The sequence below is a fragment of the Lepidochelys kempii genome, chromosome 1, assembly GCF_965140285.1.
Source record: "Lepidochelys kempii isolate rLepKem1 chromosome 1, rLepKem1.hap1, whole genome shotgun sequence".
Taxonomy (NCBI): Eukaryota; Metazoa; Chordata; order Testudines; family Cheloniidae; genus Lepidochelys; species Lepidochelys kempii.
In genome coordinates, this window is record NC_136380.1 from 123,873,827 (window position 1) to 123,890,921 (window position 17,095).

At 41.2% G+C, this 17,095-nt stretch overlaps 1 protein-coding gene across 3 annotated transcripts in view; it reads right to left on the reverse strand.

Moving 5' to 3' along the window:
- The window catches only part of CYFIP1 (cytoplasmic FMR1 interacting protein 1), a 131,110-nt gene that overhangs the window by 79,861 nt on the left and 34,154 nt on the right, over window positions 1-17,095 (reverse strand). For all 3 annotated transcript variants that reach the window (XM_073353183.1, XM_073353192.2, XM_073353199.2), the window contains exons 6-14: window positions 13,610-13,791; window positions 12,063-12,159; window positions 11,138-11,266; window positions 9,613-9,717; window positions 9,279-9,370; window positions 8,519-8,636; window positions 7,794-7,916; window positions 2,124-2,249; window positions 1,860-2,026 (exon numbers count right to left, since the gene is read on the reverse strand). In XM_073353183.1, coding sequence (XP_073209284.1) covers window positions 1,860-2,026; window positions 2,124-2,249; window positions 7,794-7,916; window positions 8,519-8,636; window positions 9,279-9,370; window positions 9,613-9,717; window positions 11,138-11,266; window positions 12,063-12,159; window positions 13,610-13,791 — 1,139 coding nt within the window. The remainder of the gene's footprint in view (window positions 1-1,859; window positions 2,027-2,123; window positions 2,250-7,793; window positions 7,917-8,518; window positions 8,637-9,278; window positions 9,371-9,612; window positions 9,718-11,137; window positions 11,267-12,062; window positions 12,160-13,609; window positions 13,792-17,095) is intronic.

Here is a 17,095-nt window from a genome sequence, read left to right on the forward strand (position 1 = left end):
CAAACTTTCTAGCGGGGCTGTATTTTATCAGTCAAACTTATATTTTTGAGTCATACTTTGACAGCATTCGTTTTTTCCATCATTGATGGATACCTTTAGCAAGATATACATGTATATTATTGACCACGGGTTGTACACCATCATAATTCACCAGCACAGACACAAATTCAATATAACATTAGAATTTACCATCAAATGTATCAGACCTGAAGAACACCAATAATAAAGAAGAAAGCTTCTGCTTATAAAATATTTTGGTAATGCATAATAATTTTTAAAATTCTAAGAAGGATTCTGATAAAATAATCTCTTAAAAGTTTGCATAGGTGTGGCATTTAAGAACAGCAGCATTTAACTGAATGTTACTATTATATTACATAATATGAAACTGTTGCATAAAGTAAAAAGTGGCCCCTTTGACAAAGACAGCCTGCCCCTTTGGCCTCATCTATTTTACATTTCACAAATCACTCACCTACTCCATAGATAGCCCAACATAGCATTCAAAACTGCTCAACATTATTAGACCTGATCTACGCTAGCCAGAGTAACCAAGTTAGCAGCTTTTAGGAAAAGCTTGTTTAAAAATGGTTTTGGCTAACATAGGTTCCCCTGTAGAGTAGATGGAAACTATCAAAATAATCTAGATAGAGAAAAGTTTCACACTGGATCAATCTGTTGGTCTTCTTCAGCAATGGATTGCTAGAAAAGTATCATGGACTTTCATCACCGGTGATTAATACCTATGTTTATAGTATAGTCCCTAAATATTAAAAATTCAAAATCACTCCAGTACGTAGTTAAGACTATACTATGCTAATAATCTTTTTAAATTGTATGCATCAAACTGGAAAGATATTATTTTGGGATGTAATGAATACAAGTACATGAAGGGCTGGAATTCACACATCCAACATTATAATGCTCTTCTGTTATAATTCTAAGTATTGAATTGGAATATGAATACTTCTCAAAAACCATCTAAGCATTGCTCATAGTGTACTGAGTGATCAAGTGAACTCCACCTCCCACATTCAAACATTTCTGAAAAATGTTACTTTAATGGCTCAAGAAACACTTTTCTGTTTCCACACCAAGAAAACCTTAGACTACAACAGATTTACATAAGGAATATGAAAGTAACCAGAGAAAAACAGTGTGAGAATCTACTTGCAAACCTTAAGATCTGGAATAATCTGAACATTTCATTCATTTATTTGAGACGGTATTTTAGTGAACGTGGAGTTTAGCAGTAGCATGACCAGTCAAGGGTCTTTACCTACAAGAATTTTGCAAGGCACCCAGCAATGGGTAGGAGTAAATCAAAAAGGTGTCATGAGGAAATCAGAAAGGTGTCATGAGGAAAGGCAACAGCTAGAGAGACAAAAACAAGGTTAGGGATGGCACTGACCACAGTAGGGAAAACTGAGTTGTGGAAGGGGAAATTCAACAACAACAGAAGGCTTTTTTCTTTTTTTATGGTGGTGGGGATCGGGATAAAGAGATAGAGAAGAAGGACGAGCAATATAGGCAAACAAGGAGTACTAGTACCGGAATCATCAGAAGGTTTCCCTCAGTTTCTCTTTAAAATAAAAGCAAGACAACACATACCATTAATGGTAATGGTAGTATTAAAAGGTTTAAAGATTACATGTTGTTACCCATTCTAGTTCTCTTATCTTAAAGTAAGCAGGTTGTTTTAGACTAATACGTAGTCAGCAAAGCTAATTTTTGACATTCAAACTATGAGCAATGATGGTGGGTTGCCTTTGAAATATGAATGTTAGCATTAGACAATATTTAACTAGTAAAATATGGGAAAAGGAATATAGGACATTGTGTGAAAATATGAATACTACCTCTGAATTACATTTTTCTTCTTTTTTATGGCCTGCCTTAATGGTTCTCTCAGTGTAACCTGGGAGAAGTCCTGAAGAGCAGCATAAATGGTATGACGTATGGCATGGTTAAAGACACTTTCCATCCTCCCCATCAGCACCTGAAGACCTTTGATCATGGCAATAACCTGCAGGGAGAATATATACATTTTTTAATATATATATATAAATAAATGGAAGGGGGAAGAATGAAAAAGCCTTATAAAGGGGAAAAGTTTCTTTTACCTCAACCAAAGCAAACTTCTCTTCACTGGTATAATTGTATCGTGTTGCTCTTTCATATTCTTCTGCATTGTCAGGGCAATCTTTATTGGAGTATTTGTCAGTTGGATGCACTAGTTTCCATGAATACTGTAATTCACACAGGTAGGTGAAGAAAGATATATGGAAGAAAAAAAAAAGATTGAGAAATAACACAAAGACCACAGGACACCCGACCTGTAATGCAGGTTTTATTCTAATAAGACATTCCATCATTCTTAGTAATAGTGATGATACGATACTGCATGGTTTTAGAACAGTACTGTAAGTTCTAAAACTCCTGACAGAAATCACTTGCCATATTCACTACTTTCTAAAAGATCTATCAGACACATATCTCTACACTACATTAATTCAAAGAATACAAGAAATTCTCAGCTTGTGATGTGGTTCAGTCTAGCGTTTTAATGAAGATTAACGTAAGTAAAAGCCTGTCTTCCTTTCACCTACAAAGAACTGAGAAAGACGCCTCAAATGCAAAAACAAGTGTAAAGAGACGCTTTTGAAATGACTGACTGTTTAGATTTTAAAGACAGTTGGAAGCCAAATAGACTTGCTGAAATCTGTTAGGCCAAAAAAAAAAGAAAAAGAGAGAGAGAGATTGATTTTGTCTGCGACTCTGAAATGCAATATTTCAAGCGTCCTGTTCAGGTACCAAGATCAAAATATCATGGTAACATAGTGCAAGATGTTCCAAAACTGATTTTTGGCAGGAACTGATCATATCAATTATTACATTAACTGGAAAATTCTAGTTACTTACTAATCCAGTTTTCCACAACTTTAATTTTAGCAACAAGAACTGAGTTGTGACACCTACCACAACTTGAGTGGTAGACAGATTTATAGTGCTGTATAAGACATTATTATTGGTTAAAATACCAAGTGCCAAAGCAAAGTTTATTAATAGTGACTTAGCCTTAGGCCAATGCACAAAAACCAAAAAGTATTATAATAAAACATTTTATAATTTTAGGTTTCGTTTAATGTTAAAATACTTATAAAGATTTTTTTTAAAAGCCAGATACTATCAAACCATACATAATCACCATGCCATTTGCCTTTTCCTTATTTGATTGGCTGCCCATGCAAAGAGAACAAACACTTGGATCACAGGAAGGTTGTCAGTTCCTAACAAACATTCTATTTCCTGAGAGGTCATAGAAAAAGACTTCCAGGACAAAAACACAGAAAGCCATTTTGACCTCAAGTGACAATACAGATTACAGTGTAACAGATCATGGGGTAGGTCTTCCAGCTGCCCTAAGCTGCAGAGACAACAGTGGTTACATTTCTCAGTGCCAGTTTATCAGCCTTCTAAGCCATTTGCTTGGATTTAAAATGGAAAGCTGTAAAGGCCCTCCTTAGCATGCTATTTACATAAACCATCTAAATATCTGGCAAACCCATGAGTCTTTTTAACAAGGGGGTAATCAAGGTGATATTTGAAAGAGAAACAAATGCTTATTGTTTCTTTATTGTTTATTTATATCCATTTGCTTATTAATATTCTCTATTCTCGACTTGATTGTGGGTTTCACATTTTTAAACTTAAATCTAATAAATTTCTGATTCTGAGAAACCTAGAGAATGCAGAGAGTTTTGAATATACTCTAACTGAGGAAGTGGACATGAGAAAGACCTAGTGAGCTGTTCCTCTACACTTAACTTTGGCAACCACTGTGGGGGCATACTGTGAATACAAAGATTAATATTAATATTGCTATATTGCACTTTGGACAGAATAGAGTTTATACCTGTCTCAGAACAGCTGGGGTATTATTTGGGAGACAAAAAAATCTTTCAAAGAAATTTGTTTTGAATCACTTCCAGCGCCGTGGGCTCATTCCAGCCCCATATTAAGTGTCAGAGAGTCACATTATATATTTCACAGCAAGTAAAGAAAAACAATTCTTGTCTTGCAATTTAAGTTGAGTACAACAAAGAGGATCTCAGGAGAAAATAGTAGGCAAGGGGATGGAACACATAAAAACTAGTTTGTGTTGTTAAGATGGCACAATATGGGGACTTTTAAAATAGGGACTTTTTTACTTATTTGTATTCTATTTACATAATAAAGCTTGAGGGTTGAGAATGTGGGTAAAGGTTCTGAGGAGGGATTTGAAAAGGGAGCGGCAGGACAGATTGTACACAGGCTCAGAAAGAAATTCTCGGCATTGGGGGGGGGGGTGGCCTGAGAGAAGGGACTGACAGGACTATGGGAGAAGATATTGAAGTGCTTGCATGAGTAAGAAATAAGGGGCTGAGAAATCAGAAAAGCCGAGCATAGGACATAACCAGACAGAAGAGCGGTGAGCAACCAGAGACAAGACATGGGCAGGAGCAGAGCTGCATAGAACCCGCATAGAAAGCGTGAATTTGATCCAGCAGACAATGCAGAGCCAGGAAAGAGTCCTGTAGCAGAGAGATCACATAGCTGGCGTGCAGGAGAGAGAGATGATTTGGAAGCAGCAGTCTGTAAAGACAGAAACCAGGGAAGCAAGAGGGGTTTTGGAGGCCAGAGAAAAAGGGGTTGCTCTAATCTAAGTTGTCTTGGTTAGGCCATGGTACAGATAGGATGTGCAGTGTTAACCTGAGAGTGCCAGGGACATTAAAAAAAAAAAAAGAAGAAGAATACTTGTAGCATCCTCTCTTTCAGTTGTTGCCATTACAAATATCTTGTCTACATTAAAGTCAACATTGCAGATTTTTTATCACTTTCCCAACTGGCATCTACTCTCAGCAAGATTAGTTGTTTAAATAAAAATAGATCATTACAGCTTTCCTATACCTCCCCTCTCATATTTCCCTCTCTTGCTCTCTGTTTTTCCTCCTTTTTCTCTGTGTTCACAGGCCTTATGACTAAAGGCCGGATCTGAAGGAGAAGCATGGAGAAAGAAGTTGTTCGGGACTATTTAGAAAAGCTGGACAAGCAAAAGTCCATGGGGCCGGATGCGCTGCATCCGAGAGTGCTAAAGGAGTTGGCGGATGCGATTGCAGAGTCATTGGCCATTATCTTTGAAAACTCATGGCGATCCGGGGAAGTCCCGGACGACTGGAAAAAGGCTAATGTAGTGCCCATCTTTAAAAAAGGGAAGGAGGAGGATCTGGGGAACTACAGGCCAGTCAGCCTCACCTCAGTCCCTGGAAAAATCATGGAGCAGGTCCTCAAGGAATCAATTCTGAAGCACTTAGAGGAGAGGAAAGTGATCAGGAACAGTCAGCATGGATTCACCAAGGAGCAAGTCCTGCCTGACTAATCTAATTGCCTTCTATGACGAGATATCTGGCTCTGTGGATGAGGGGAAATCAGTGGATGTGTTATTCCTTGACTTTAGCAAAGCTTTTGACACTGTCTCCCACAGTATTCTTGCCAGCAAGTTAAAAAAGTACGGATTGGATGAATGGACTATAAGGTGGATAGAAAGCTGGCTAGATTGTTGGGCTCAACGGGTAGTGATCAATGGCTCCATGTCTAGTTGGCAGCCGGTATCAAGTGGAGTGCCCCAAGGGTCAGTCCTGGGCCTGGTTTTGTGCAATATCTTCATTAACGATCTGGAGGATGGCATGGATTGCACCCTCAGCAAGTTTGCAGATGACACTAAACAGGGAGGAGTGGTAGATACGCTGGAGGGCAGGGATAGGATACAGAGGGACCTAGACAAATTAGAGGATTGGGCCAAAAGAAATCTGATGAGGTTCAACAAGGACAAGTGCAGAGTCCTGCATTTAGGATGGAAGAATCCCATGCACTGCTACAGACTAGGGACCGAATGCCTAGGCAGCAGTTCTGCAGAAAAGGACCTAGGGGTTACAGTGGACGAAAAGCTAGATATGAGTCAACACTGTGCCCTTGTTGCCAAGAAGGCCAATGGCATTTTGGGATGTATAAATAGGGGCACTGCCAGCAGATCGAGGGACATGATCGTTCCCCTCTATTCGACGTTGGTGAGGCCTCATCTGGAGTACTCTGTCCAGTTTTGGGCCCCACACTACAAGAAGGATGTGGAAAAATTGGAAAACATCCAGCAGAGGGCAACAAAAATGATTAGGGAACTGGAACACATGACTTATGAAGAGAGGCTGAGGGAGCTGTGATTGTTTAGTCTGCGGAAGAGAAGAATGAGGGGGGATTTGATAGCTGCTTTCAACTACCTGAAAGGGGGTTCCAAAGAGGATGGATCTAGACTGTTCTCCGTGGTAGCAGATGACAGAATGAGGAGTAATGGTCTCAAGTTGCAGTGGGGGAGGTTTAGGTTGGATATTAGGAAAAACTTTTTCACTAGGAAGGTGGTGAAGCACTGGAATGCGTTACCTAGGAAGGTGGTGGAATCTCCTTCCTTAGAAGTTTTCAAGGTCAGGCTTGACAAAGCCCTGGCTGGGATGATTTAGTTGGGGATTGGTCCTGCTTTGAGCAGGGGGCTGGACTAGATGACCTCCTGAGGTCCCTTCCAACCCTGATATTCTATGATTCTATGATTGATTCTAATGAAGCCAATGGGAATCTTTCCATTTACTTTCATCACCTTTGGATGAGGCCCTAAATGTTTTAATTTATTCACCATAAAATGTCAAAATACAACTGCTTTCTGTTATTTATACCACATATCATCTGCTGTCTTTTTCACTTTGGGAAGTGTGTTGGGATACAGTCTGTGAAAGATCATTTAAAGTTGTATTGTAGCAAAATAAAGGAAGCTTTAAAACCACAAAACATATGTTCAAAAGAGAAATAAAAATAGCTGGCTCTGGCTTAAAAAGAATCTCTAAATCTTAAAATTACTAAATTCAGCCTACTGCAAGAGGATGCGAGAGATATTGCATCTTGGTCAGCTGATTAATACAGCTGTAATGCCACTATCTCAAGAAAAAAACATTTTGTCTTCCTCCCTGGGTGAAAATAGAAGTGCCACTAAACAAATGGAGATAGAGCACGTAAATATTTTTCATCAAAGCAAAAACCACCCGGCCTCACTATCTAGTTCAGAGGTGGGCAAACTACGGCCTGAGGGACCGTCCTGCCCAGCCCTTGAGCTCTTGGCCGGGGAGGCTAGCTCCCGGGCCCTCCCCTGCTGTCCCCCACTCCCCTGCAGCCTCAGCTCGATGTGCTACCAGCGCTCTGGGCGGCGGGGCTGCAAGCTCCTGCTGGGTAGCACGGCTGTAAGAGTTGCTGGCCTGCCCTGGTGCTCTAGACTGTGCGGTGGTGTGGCTGGCTCCAGCCAGGCAGCGTGGCTGCCAGTCCTGGTGCTCTGAGCAGCATGGTAAGGGGGGTGGGGGGTCCTGGAGGGCTGTCAGGGGACAGGGAGCAGGGGGGGTTGAATAGAGGGTGGGGTCCCGGGTGGGGCAGTTAGGGGCGGGGGGACCCGGGAGGGGGCTGTCAGGGGACAAGTAGCAGGGGGAGTTGGATGGGTCGGGGGGCTATCGGGGGGCAGTCAGGGAGTGGGAAGTGGGAGGGGGCAGAGAGGGGGCGGGGGCCAGGCTGTTTGGGGAGGCACAGGCTTCCCTACCCAGCCCTCCATACAGTTTCGGAATCCCGATGTGGCCCTCAGGCCAAAAAGTTTGCCCACCCCTGATCTAGTTGCCTCTTCTCCCTAAACTTCCTCCTTGTCTGGTTTTGCTCCCCAGGTAACATACCACTTCCATAACATGTGCACTCCACTGAGATAGGAGCTGTAGTCCCTGGAGAGAGAGATCAAAGAGTTTTCGATACTCCGCATCTGTTTTCTGAGCTTCCTGACGGCCAGACCCAGTCACTACCTAGAACAAAATAAAGTAACCACAAGTATTTAAATGCACTGTGTGTGGCACTAAAAAAACATTTTTTCTTTGAAATTAAAGATTGGTGCTGGTTAATATGCACTACACCTTGCATTCAATACACCAATTACTGCCTTTTCAGCCCATATATTTACTTAGTTAAAAATTCAGAAATTCTAGAAATAAAGTACTTGTATCCTTTATCACCAAAACATTACCGCGGAGTAAGTCAAGAAGACATGGTATAAGGTATGAGGAAAGATGTGCCTTTTTTGATGCATGCTCTCCTAATCTCTATTTTTATTCATAAAGCTATTTGTATGTTCTTAGGCTATGAGTTTGACATGCAATTCCAAAGAAAATGCCCCACCTCTTCTGGAATGTACTGGCATGCAAGAAGTGTGATGAAGTCTGCGAATACAGAATTAAGGCTAATACAAACTTAGTTCACTCTCAAAAGCTTGTGCAAAAACATCATCAAGAGATCTAAGTGTTTAAGTAAGGTCATTTTAACATAGTCTGAGGTTTATTTACATCTCATGCATCTAATTGTAGCAATGTTCATTACTCAAGTGCAATCGGCACAAACAGCATTAACCCACCTCACTGTTGCTGTAACGAGCCAATTCTGAAATGAAGCGCATATGGTCTTCTCTGATCTGGATCATCTGCTCACATATGTTGTACTGGGGACTGCTGCTGGAAGAGGTGCATGTCCATCTATTTCAGAACATGAGAAAAAACAAATCCTGACCTCACAGACATCACAAATTGATATCACATACATGACTTCCCTCTCTCTGGCCTAGAAGTATTAAAGAGCCCAAATAATGCTTCTTTTTAATCAGATGAAAGGGTTGCTGTTGAGAGATACAAAACCCTTCTTCCTTTAGGAAGCACAGGATCAGGAATAAACCCAGTCTCAGAGAGGAAAGCAATGCAATGCAGAACAATACCGATAAGTCAAGATCTATCCCTCACTCAACTACGTTATGAAAAGGTCTTCGCTTTGCTCATGTTTAACTATAATGCCTGCCAGTTACTGTGTGTTCCTGAATACAAAATTTCATAACGGTATAACCTCAGAAAAGGACAAAGGGCATGCTACTATTATCAAACATGCCAAATTAAACAACAGCAATGAAAAAACACTAGCCTTATGTTTTTAGCATCTCAGAATGCTCCTCACCAAATGTATTGCCCATATTATCATTAGCATACTCACAACATAGCCCAAGGCAGTGATCCAGGGACAGTTCCTCAGATGGGGTAAACTGCCACAGGCCCACTGATTTTACCAGGACAATGACAATTTGCACCACAGGATCTTCCCCTCTCCCCAATATTGTGCTGCATTCCTACCTGGATTTGTTTTCCTCGTAGTGGGCACTAGTCTTAATGTATCTTGCCAGTTCAATCTGCATATCACCAAACAGCGGGACCACTTGCAGCTGCTGTACTCAAGGAAAAAAACCCAAAATTATCTGGCTTAGTTAACAGTGTTATTTTGTTAAAGACAGTTTAGTAGGATGACAAAAACAATGTACAGATCTGAACAATTAAGAGTATCCACTCATGAAAAAGTATCACGTTATTTGGTTGCAGTATACTACTATGTATTTTAAATGGGAGAAAAATCACCATTAAAATATAATATTTTATGAATTCTAATTAGAACATTACTCTCTTAACCAACCTTAAAGAACTTGTCTATCTTGGTCAAGTTTATTCTTTTTTTTGCATCCAATTTATAGATATTACTGACACTTCCATCCATCAGGTACAATCCAAAGCCCATTACCTGGAAAAAGAACAAACCATATAACTTTTCTGTAAGACAAGCTCACAAATAGTGATTCAGCTGAAAATAAGACTATGTTCTTTTATCATAAGAATACACAACTGGTTAACACACCCACAACCACACACATCTAAAGCACACCAGGCACTTTTCAAAACTCCCAGTGACAAAATATGAGACTCACAAGTACGTAATTAATTTTTCTGTAATACTTTAAATTTACAGTCGTCATGTCAGTGTGTAGCAATTAATATTAGCCTGATAAACAAGCCTTAGTTGCATAAAGATTAGACATACAAAAATGTTATCCCATTTCATTTAGAATGTGGCTCTTTTTAGATATTTCATTTAAATTCCTATTTCTTATTAAAATGATGGATGCAGAGTTGGTTATGTAACAGACATTTACGTCAACCATTGTCAAGCTCCTGCTTTTTATAGCCCTCTGTTTTTAGATTATACAAAAGAGAACTACGGCACAGCCAAAAAATCACAAAAAAAAAGTGATTAAATTCTGGAATTAATAGCAAACAGTTATAATTCTACACAGGCAATAGGACTTACTTAGTACTAGAAATCCAGAACTACAGTCCATAATACATGTGCATGTTTAACGGCTCAGCAGCACTGAGCACTGATGGGCACTTCAGAGATCCTTACAGGTAGAATGTATCCAGTACATTCTGTGGTTCTTTCAGGTGCCAGCATATCTCATCTACATGACAAATACTGTACCTAGTTCTTTGGAGATTAAATACCCCAAACCCCTCAGAAGAGCTTGTCCTACTTGAAAGCATTTTAAGAGCTATTCCATATTTTTAATCTATATAATTTCATCTATTGAGACATTCACCTGAAAATACCATACTTAAATGAAGTACATTTTACATTTCCCCTCATCCACCACAATATTACATATGCAAGTTCCAAACTACTAAATTTATCTACCAACTGCTCAGTTTAATCATAACTTGAGCTATCTGGTCCCTGGAAGGAATACAACCGGCAATTGAAGTTTCAATATGCAGAACCACCTTCGAACACCCATTTTTGCCCAAACATGCTAAATATCGAAAAATAAAATGGATTACTTCAATTCTGCCTTCACTAAAACTCTATAGAAACATTTTCCCACCCCATGCTTCAGTTCAATTAGATCATCTCCAATATGCACAAAATAGAACTAATTAGACACTTCCTAAAATCAAGGATTTGCAGTGTGTAATACATGTAGAAGAAAAGGAGGCGATACGGGAAAAAGGAAGTGGCAAAACTTTATATAAAGACATTAATCATCATGAGTTATTTGGCTGTCTGCTTCTGGCAAACAGAGGACTGGTTGAAGTGAAATTCACAAGCATTTGTGCCCTTCTCCATTACAGTTAAACCTTGCAACACTTTAAAAAAAAAAAATCCTTACTTTTAAGAGCATGTGTTTCTCACTGGGTGTTAAATACATTTTATTTTCATAGTAGTCCACGCACAAATTCACAATATCAGCCAGCAGTTCTTCATAGCCAGAAATCACCTCAAGCTGTTGCTGTAAAGACTAGAAGACAAAATAAAATAAACAAAATAAAAACATTAAGTCTACTAATTATACACATAAGATGTCAGCAGTTACTACAGAACTGCATTAAATGCCCCAATAGCAACTAAAAAAGGAGGACTTGTGGTACCTTAGAGACTAACCAATTTATTTGAGCATAAGCTTTCGTGAGCTACAACCCACTTCATGTGTGTGTGAAACCAAACAATCACTATGTTATCAAATGAACTCAAACAGGAAAAAGATAAACACACATTTCCTGTGGGTGAAGGTGAACACTTTTCACAAAGCCATCACTCTATCTCCAACATATCAGTTCTCATCCTCAAAGGAAACCTGCACAACACTTTCAAAAGACATGCCTTGGACCTTTTCTTAACTTTGCTCAACATTAAAAATCGTGGACTGGATAGACACACTGGATTTATGGCTTATTACAATAATCTATAACCCACTAACAACTCCCCCTCCCATGGCTGTATTTCCTCCCACTTCCTTTCCTCCCTCTGACTGGGGGGGTGTTTACAGGCCACTTCACCTTGAATGGTCCCTTGAAATACGTGTTAACTACTTATACTAAACAATCTGTCCCATCAAGTATTGAGCTGTAACACTCTGAGAAAGTTTCCCAGACCTGAAGAAGAGCGTCATGTAAGCTCAAAAGCTTGTCTCTTTCACCAACAGCAGTGGTCCAATGAAAGATATTATCTCACCGCCTTGTCTCTCTACAGAACTGAGTGCGTTTTTAATAGCTTATAAAATATTTTCTATTTAGTGTAAGATTATGAAAACTTACTTGTGTAATCTTGTTGTGATTAGCAAGGAACATGGAGAGGTTCTGGGATTCCTGGATGGACTGAGGATCAGCCATTTTACGCAGAAATTGAGCAGCTCTTCGGAAACAGAAAAAGAACCCAGTTAAAGGAAAAAATCAACAACATTTCCCTATAGCAGAGCCACTCATGAGCAAGTCCAGTCACTCGTGATTGAAACTACATATATGTCAATGCTACCTCTTGGTCAAAGGTAGATGACAGCTCTTATAGAATCAACACAGATGCTTTATTCACTGCTCAGACGAGATCACAGTAACTGCATTGGTGATGTTGATCCGACTGTAATTACCTGTGATCAAGCAAAAGAGAGCACACCAGACACTACTAGACTGTTTTGTTACACCCTTCTGAGAATGTGAGATTCAAAACACAGGTTTAAATTTTGTAAAACTGTCCAGGTCAAAAGTTGGTTTCTTAAGAGGCCTCATCAGACCCTACTTGAGAACACCGGCACCCGCCTCTTACAAAGGTGGTGACAATCCCCACTAACAGTAGGCTCACTGGCTCCCATGAGTCTTAATTAGCTAGGATGGACATAGATACAATTCACAGTTTACGAATCAAAGCACCCTCAGCATCTCACCTACCAGTGAGTGACACTGGCTTATACTCAAGGAGAGTTAGGACGAGATTACCAACTGGTGCGGGTTGACACAGCTCCACGGAATTCAATGCCAACTTATACCAGTTGCACATCGAACCTTTAGAGAATAGTGTCTGTCCCCTCAGGACATTGCTCTGGAAGAGAAGGTCAATCCAAATCCAAGGGTTTTTAGCCACAGAACAAAAAAGAATTCCTCATAGGAAGAAAACCTCAGCCCGGAATGGAGGCTTTACAGTTAAACATGGGTAAAGCGCAGACCTCTTCTTAAGGTAGTTGAGTGAGGGATAGATCTTGACCTATTGGTATTGTTCTGTACAAGACTTTGCAGATGCTGTTGTGGAGGCAAACACTCTCTTTGCTTCCTGCATCTGCCATAGCATAAGACTTTATCAATGCTACATGCTGCAATGTCAGGCTGAGAATGGGGTTTTATTCCTGATATTCTAGCCTTCTCCCCCTCTCATTTCATCTGTAAATCACAGGAACCTGTCAGAGCAAAGCCAGAGGGTCTTAAGGACAATTAGATCAATGGCCATTGACAAAAGATCAACTGTGTTTGCTAAAAGTGGGAATTCTGTAACTGGAAAGAAAGAATTTCTAAATTAAAAGATTTATCAAGCAATGTATTCTCATTAAATTTAAAACATAATGAAAGACAGGCTGAAGGACTCTACACCTGGAAATCTATTTTGTTACTGTAGAAGAGCAGAAGAAAAACAGATTTGCTCAGACAGTTTTTTCTGTCAGTTCACTTTAGTTTCATGGTATTTTTTTTTAATGTAGATGGGATTACGTTTAAATAATATAGGTGGTGTAAAAAGAGCTACTACTGCCATCTTGTGCGGGTTCCTGTATTTCAATAACAGTAAGCTTGACAAATACTTTCTTATAACAATGTCTCACCGCTTGTAGGCAGAGTGGTCATTCTTCACACTACACTTCATATTTTTCAGCTCATCTAATACTGCAAACATGTTGATGAACTTGCCCAAAGTGATCAGATATGCTTCCGACACAAAATCCTTCCTCCTCTCTGCATGGCATAAGCGTTTCACCTCCCCACAGAATCGTTCAATTGCATTTCTCTAGTGGAGGGAAAGAGCAGAAATCCATAGTTTAGTAAAGAAACAGTTTCAATGTTTTACTTTCACTGCAATATCTAGGTCAATGGTTCTCAACCAGGGATATGTATCCCCCCCGGGGGTAAGCAGAGGTCTTCCGGGGGTACATCAACTCACCTAGACATTTGCCTAGTTTTACAACAGGCTACATAAAAAGCACCAGTGAAGTCAATACAAACTAAAATTTTATACGACTTGTTTATACTGCCCTATATACTACACACTGAAATGTAAGTACAATATTTATATCCCAATTGATTTATTATATAATGATATGGTAAAAATGAGAAAGTCAGCAATTTTTCAGTATTAGTGTGCTGTGACACTTATGTATTTTTATGTCTGATTTTGTAAGCAAGTACAGCAACTCCTCACTTAACTTTGTAGTTATGTTCCTGAAAAAATGCGACTAAGTGGAACGATGTTAAGCGAATCCAATTTCCCCATAAGAATTAATGTAAATGGGGGGGGGGGTTAGCTTCCAGGGAAATTTTTTTTTTGCCAGACGAAAGGCATTATATACATTTTAAACAAGCAATTGAATACAGGTATAAGTTTTAAACAGAGGAGGTGCCCCTGCCTTACCCTACACAGGCATAGCCCACTGGCACTGGAGACAATGAGGCAGGCAAGGAGGCTGAAGATGCTGTAGGCTAGGAGAAGCACATTGCGCAGCAGCAGCTTCCCCTACTCTGCAAGCACCAGGGCGGGGGAGGGGCTCAACCCTCAGCCCACCCACTCCCCCCCTTCCCCCAAGCCCCCATCCTTGACCCGCCTCTTCTCCCCCCCCACCTCCTCCCCCTTCACTTCGCATGCTGCGTCCTCGCTCCTCCCGCCTCCCTCCCCTCCCTTCTAAATGTCGCCGCAAGCCAGCTGATTGCTGCAGGCAGGAGAGGGAGGGGGGAGGCACGCCAAATCCTCACTCTTCCCCCCCCCGTACAATGGGGCAATCAGCTGGCTTGCTGCGTTTGGGAGGCAGGGGGAGCCTGTGCACCAAGTCCTCGCTCCTCCCCGCTCCCTCTTGCCTCCAAAATGCCGCAAGCCAGCTAATTGCCACAGGTAAGAGGCAGGGGAGGGAGAGGGGAGGCGCACCAAATCCTTGCTTCTCCCCCCTCCCTCCTGCCTGGGGCAATCAGCTGGCTTGCCACATTTAGGAGGCAGGAGGGGAGGAGTGAAGACTTGGCACGCATGCTCCCCCTCCCACCCCGCCTCCTGGCCGGGGCAATCAGCTGGCTTGCGGCGTTCCGGAGGCAGAGGAGGGAGGGGGAGTCTGCGCGCCAAGTCCTCGCTCCTATCCCCTCCCTCCTGCCTCCAAAACGCTGCAAGCCAGCTGATTGCTGCGGGCAGGAGGAGGGGGAAGGTGCTGATCCGCGGGGTCTGCCGGTGGGCGGGAAGTGCTGTGGGGAGGAAGGGCAGGGGCATAAGGAGGCTGCCAGCTGTGGAGAAAGCAGGCAGTCAAACAACGCAAGAGTGGAGCATTGCACAGCTTTAAACGAGCGTGTTCCCTAATTGAACAGTAAAGTAAAAACGAAACAACGTTAACCGGGTCAACTTTAAAGTGAGGAGTTACTGTAGTTTTTAAGTGAGGTGAAACTTGGGGGTACGCAAGACAAATCAGATGCCTGAAAGGGGTACAGTAGTCTGGAAAGGTTGAGAGCCACCAATCTAGGTGATCCCCTCTCTCTTCCTATAAAGTCCTTTAACGGTAGAATGCTACTAAAGTAACTCATCATCCAATTCCAAAGTTCACCTAGAAGACATCTGTGAGTAGGAGTGAAACAATTCCATTAAAACTTCAGAATACTTAAGGATAAGATAAGCATTCAGAATGACCTCTCCAGCTCCCGATATGTACAGCCATATGTTACTAATCAGTATGCTTAGCGCAGGTGACATTACAACAACCATAGGATTTTGCTGGAGCATGAAGCGCAGTGGCTGAGATCAAAATGTTTTGTTCGTTTTCTTTAAATGACTTTAAATTTTATTGCTCGAGTTTGCAGTTTTCAAATTCTTTTGCGAGGAAGTTTAATTGATGCTGTAAAAAGGATGTTCTCCATGATTCGTAGAGCACCTTAAATGCCTTGAATGGAACAGCCTGGTTTGGATTTGACCAGGCCCATTCGCACTGGGTGGTGGTGGGAATGTTGCCTTTCTACTCACTCTTCACCTTCTCCCCCAGTAGCTGCCTCCTCTCTGAGCTGGGAGTTCTGAGCTGCAGCTGCTCCTCACTCAGCTGCCCAGCAGCAAACACAGCCCACCATATGAGATGACAGGCTAGGGTGGAAGGAAAGAGAGTAGCAGACTACCACTAAGCGTTCCTCTGCCGGACCGTGAGAGATTCAGGGATTCAAGAGAGGAAGCCCAAGAAGCACTCCATTAAGCTCTACCCCAGTCCCGTAAGTGGAGCTGCTTTCATAGGTTCACTTAGAATCATAGAATATCAGGGTTGGAAGGGACCTCAGGAGGTCATCTAGCCCAACCCCCTGCTCAAAGCAGGACCAGCTCCCACCTCTCTCCTCAAAAACGACCATAAAGTCCAAGCCATGGGAGGGAAGTAAAGAGAACCATGCTGAACAAATAGCTCCTCCCTTCCCTTCCACTGACTTGACTGATGATGGAAGCTTAAAACATACATAGCTTTGAGTACCTTAAAGACCAAAGAGAGTGAGGAATCAGGGAGGACAACTCAAGGAGATATAGCCAGCAAAAAGGATTAAAATTGCACAAAGGAAATACCTGGAAACATTTCTTGGTATTTAACAGTAAAATGGGTCTATTAAGACTTTGAATTAGTGTCTGAAAGGAAGCAGTATACACACAACTAGCTAGACAAAATGCAATAAAACAGTGGTTTTCAATCGTTTTTCATTTGCAGACCCTTAAAAAAGCTTTTAAATGGAGGTGCGGATCCCTTTGGAAATCGAAGACATGGTCTGCAGACCCTAGGGATCTACAGGCCACAGATTGAAAACCACCACAATAAAACATAAAAATACTATAGGGAGCAATCTTACAATGGTCCTTAGAGAAAGGTATGAACTAGATGACTTGATAAGTCTTCTCCATGTCTAAATGCTTCATATGCTTCATATAAATAATAGAAATTTACAAAAAAATATCCCAGCTACCATTCACCTATCATTAATTGACATAAAGGAAATATCTGTGCAGCCATATGCTACTAAGCAGATAAAAACATATTAAGCATGCATAGTGCCCAGTGGAAACCTAGACCCCAGCAAACATAGGCCCCAGTCCTGTAAAC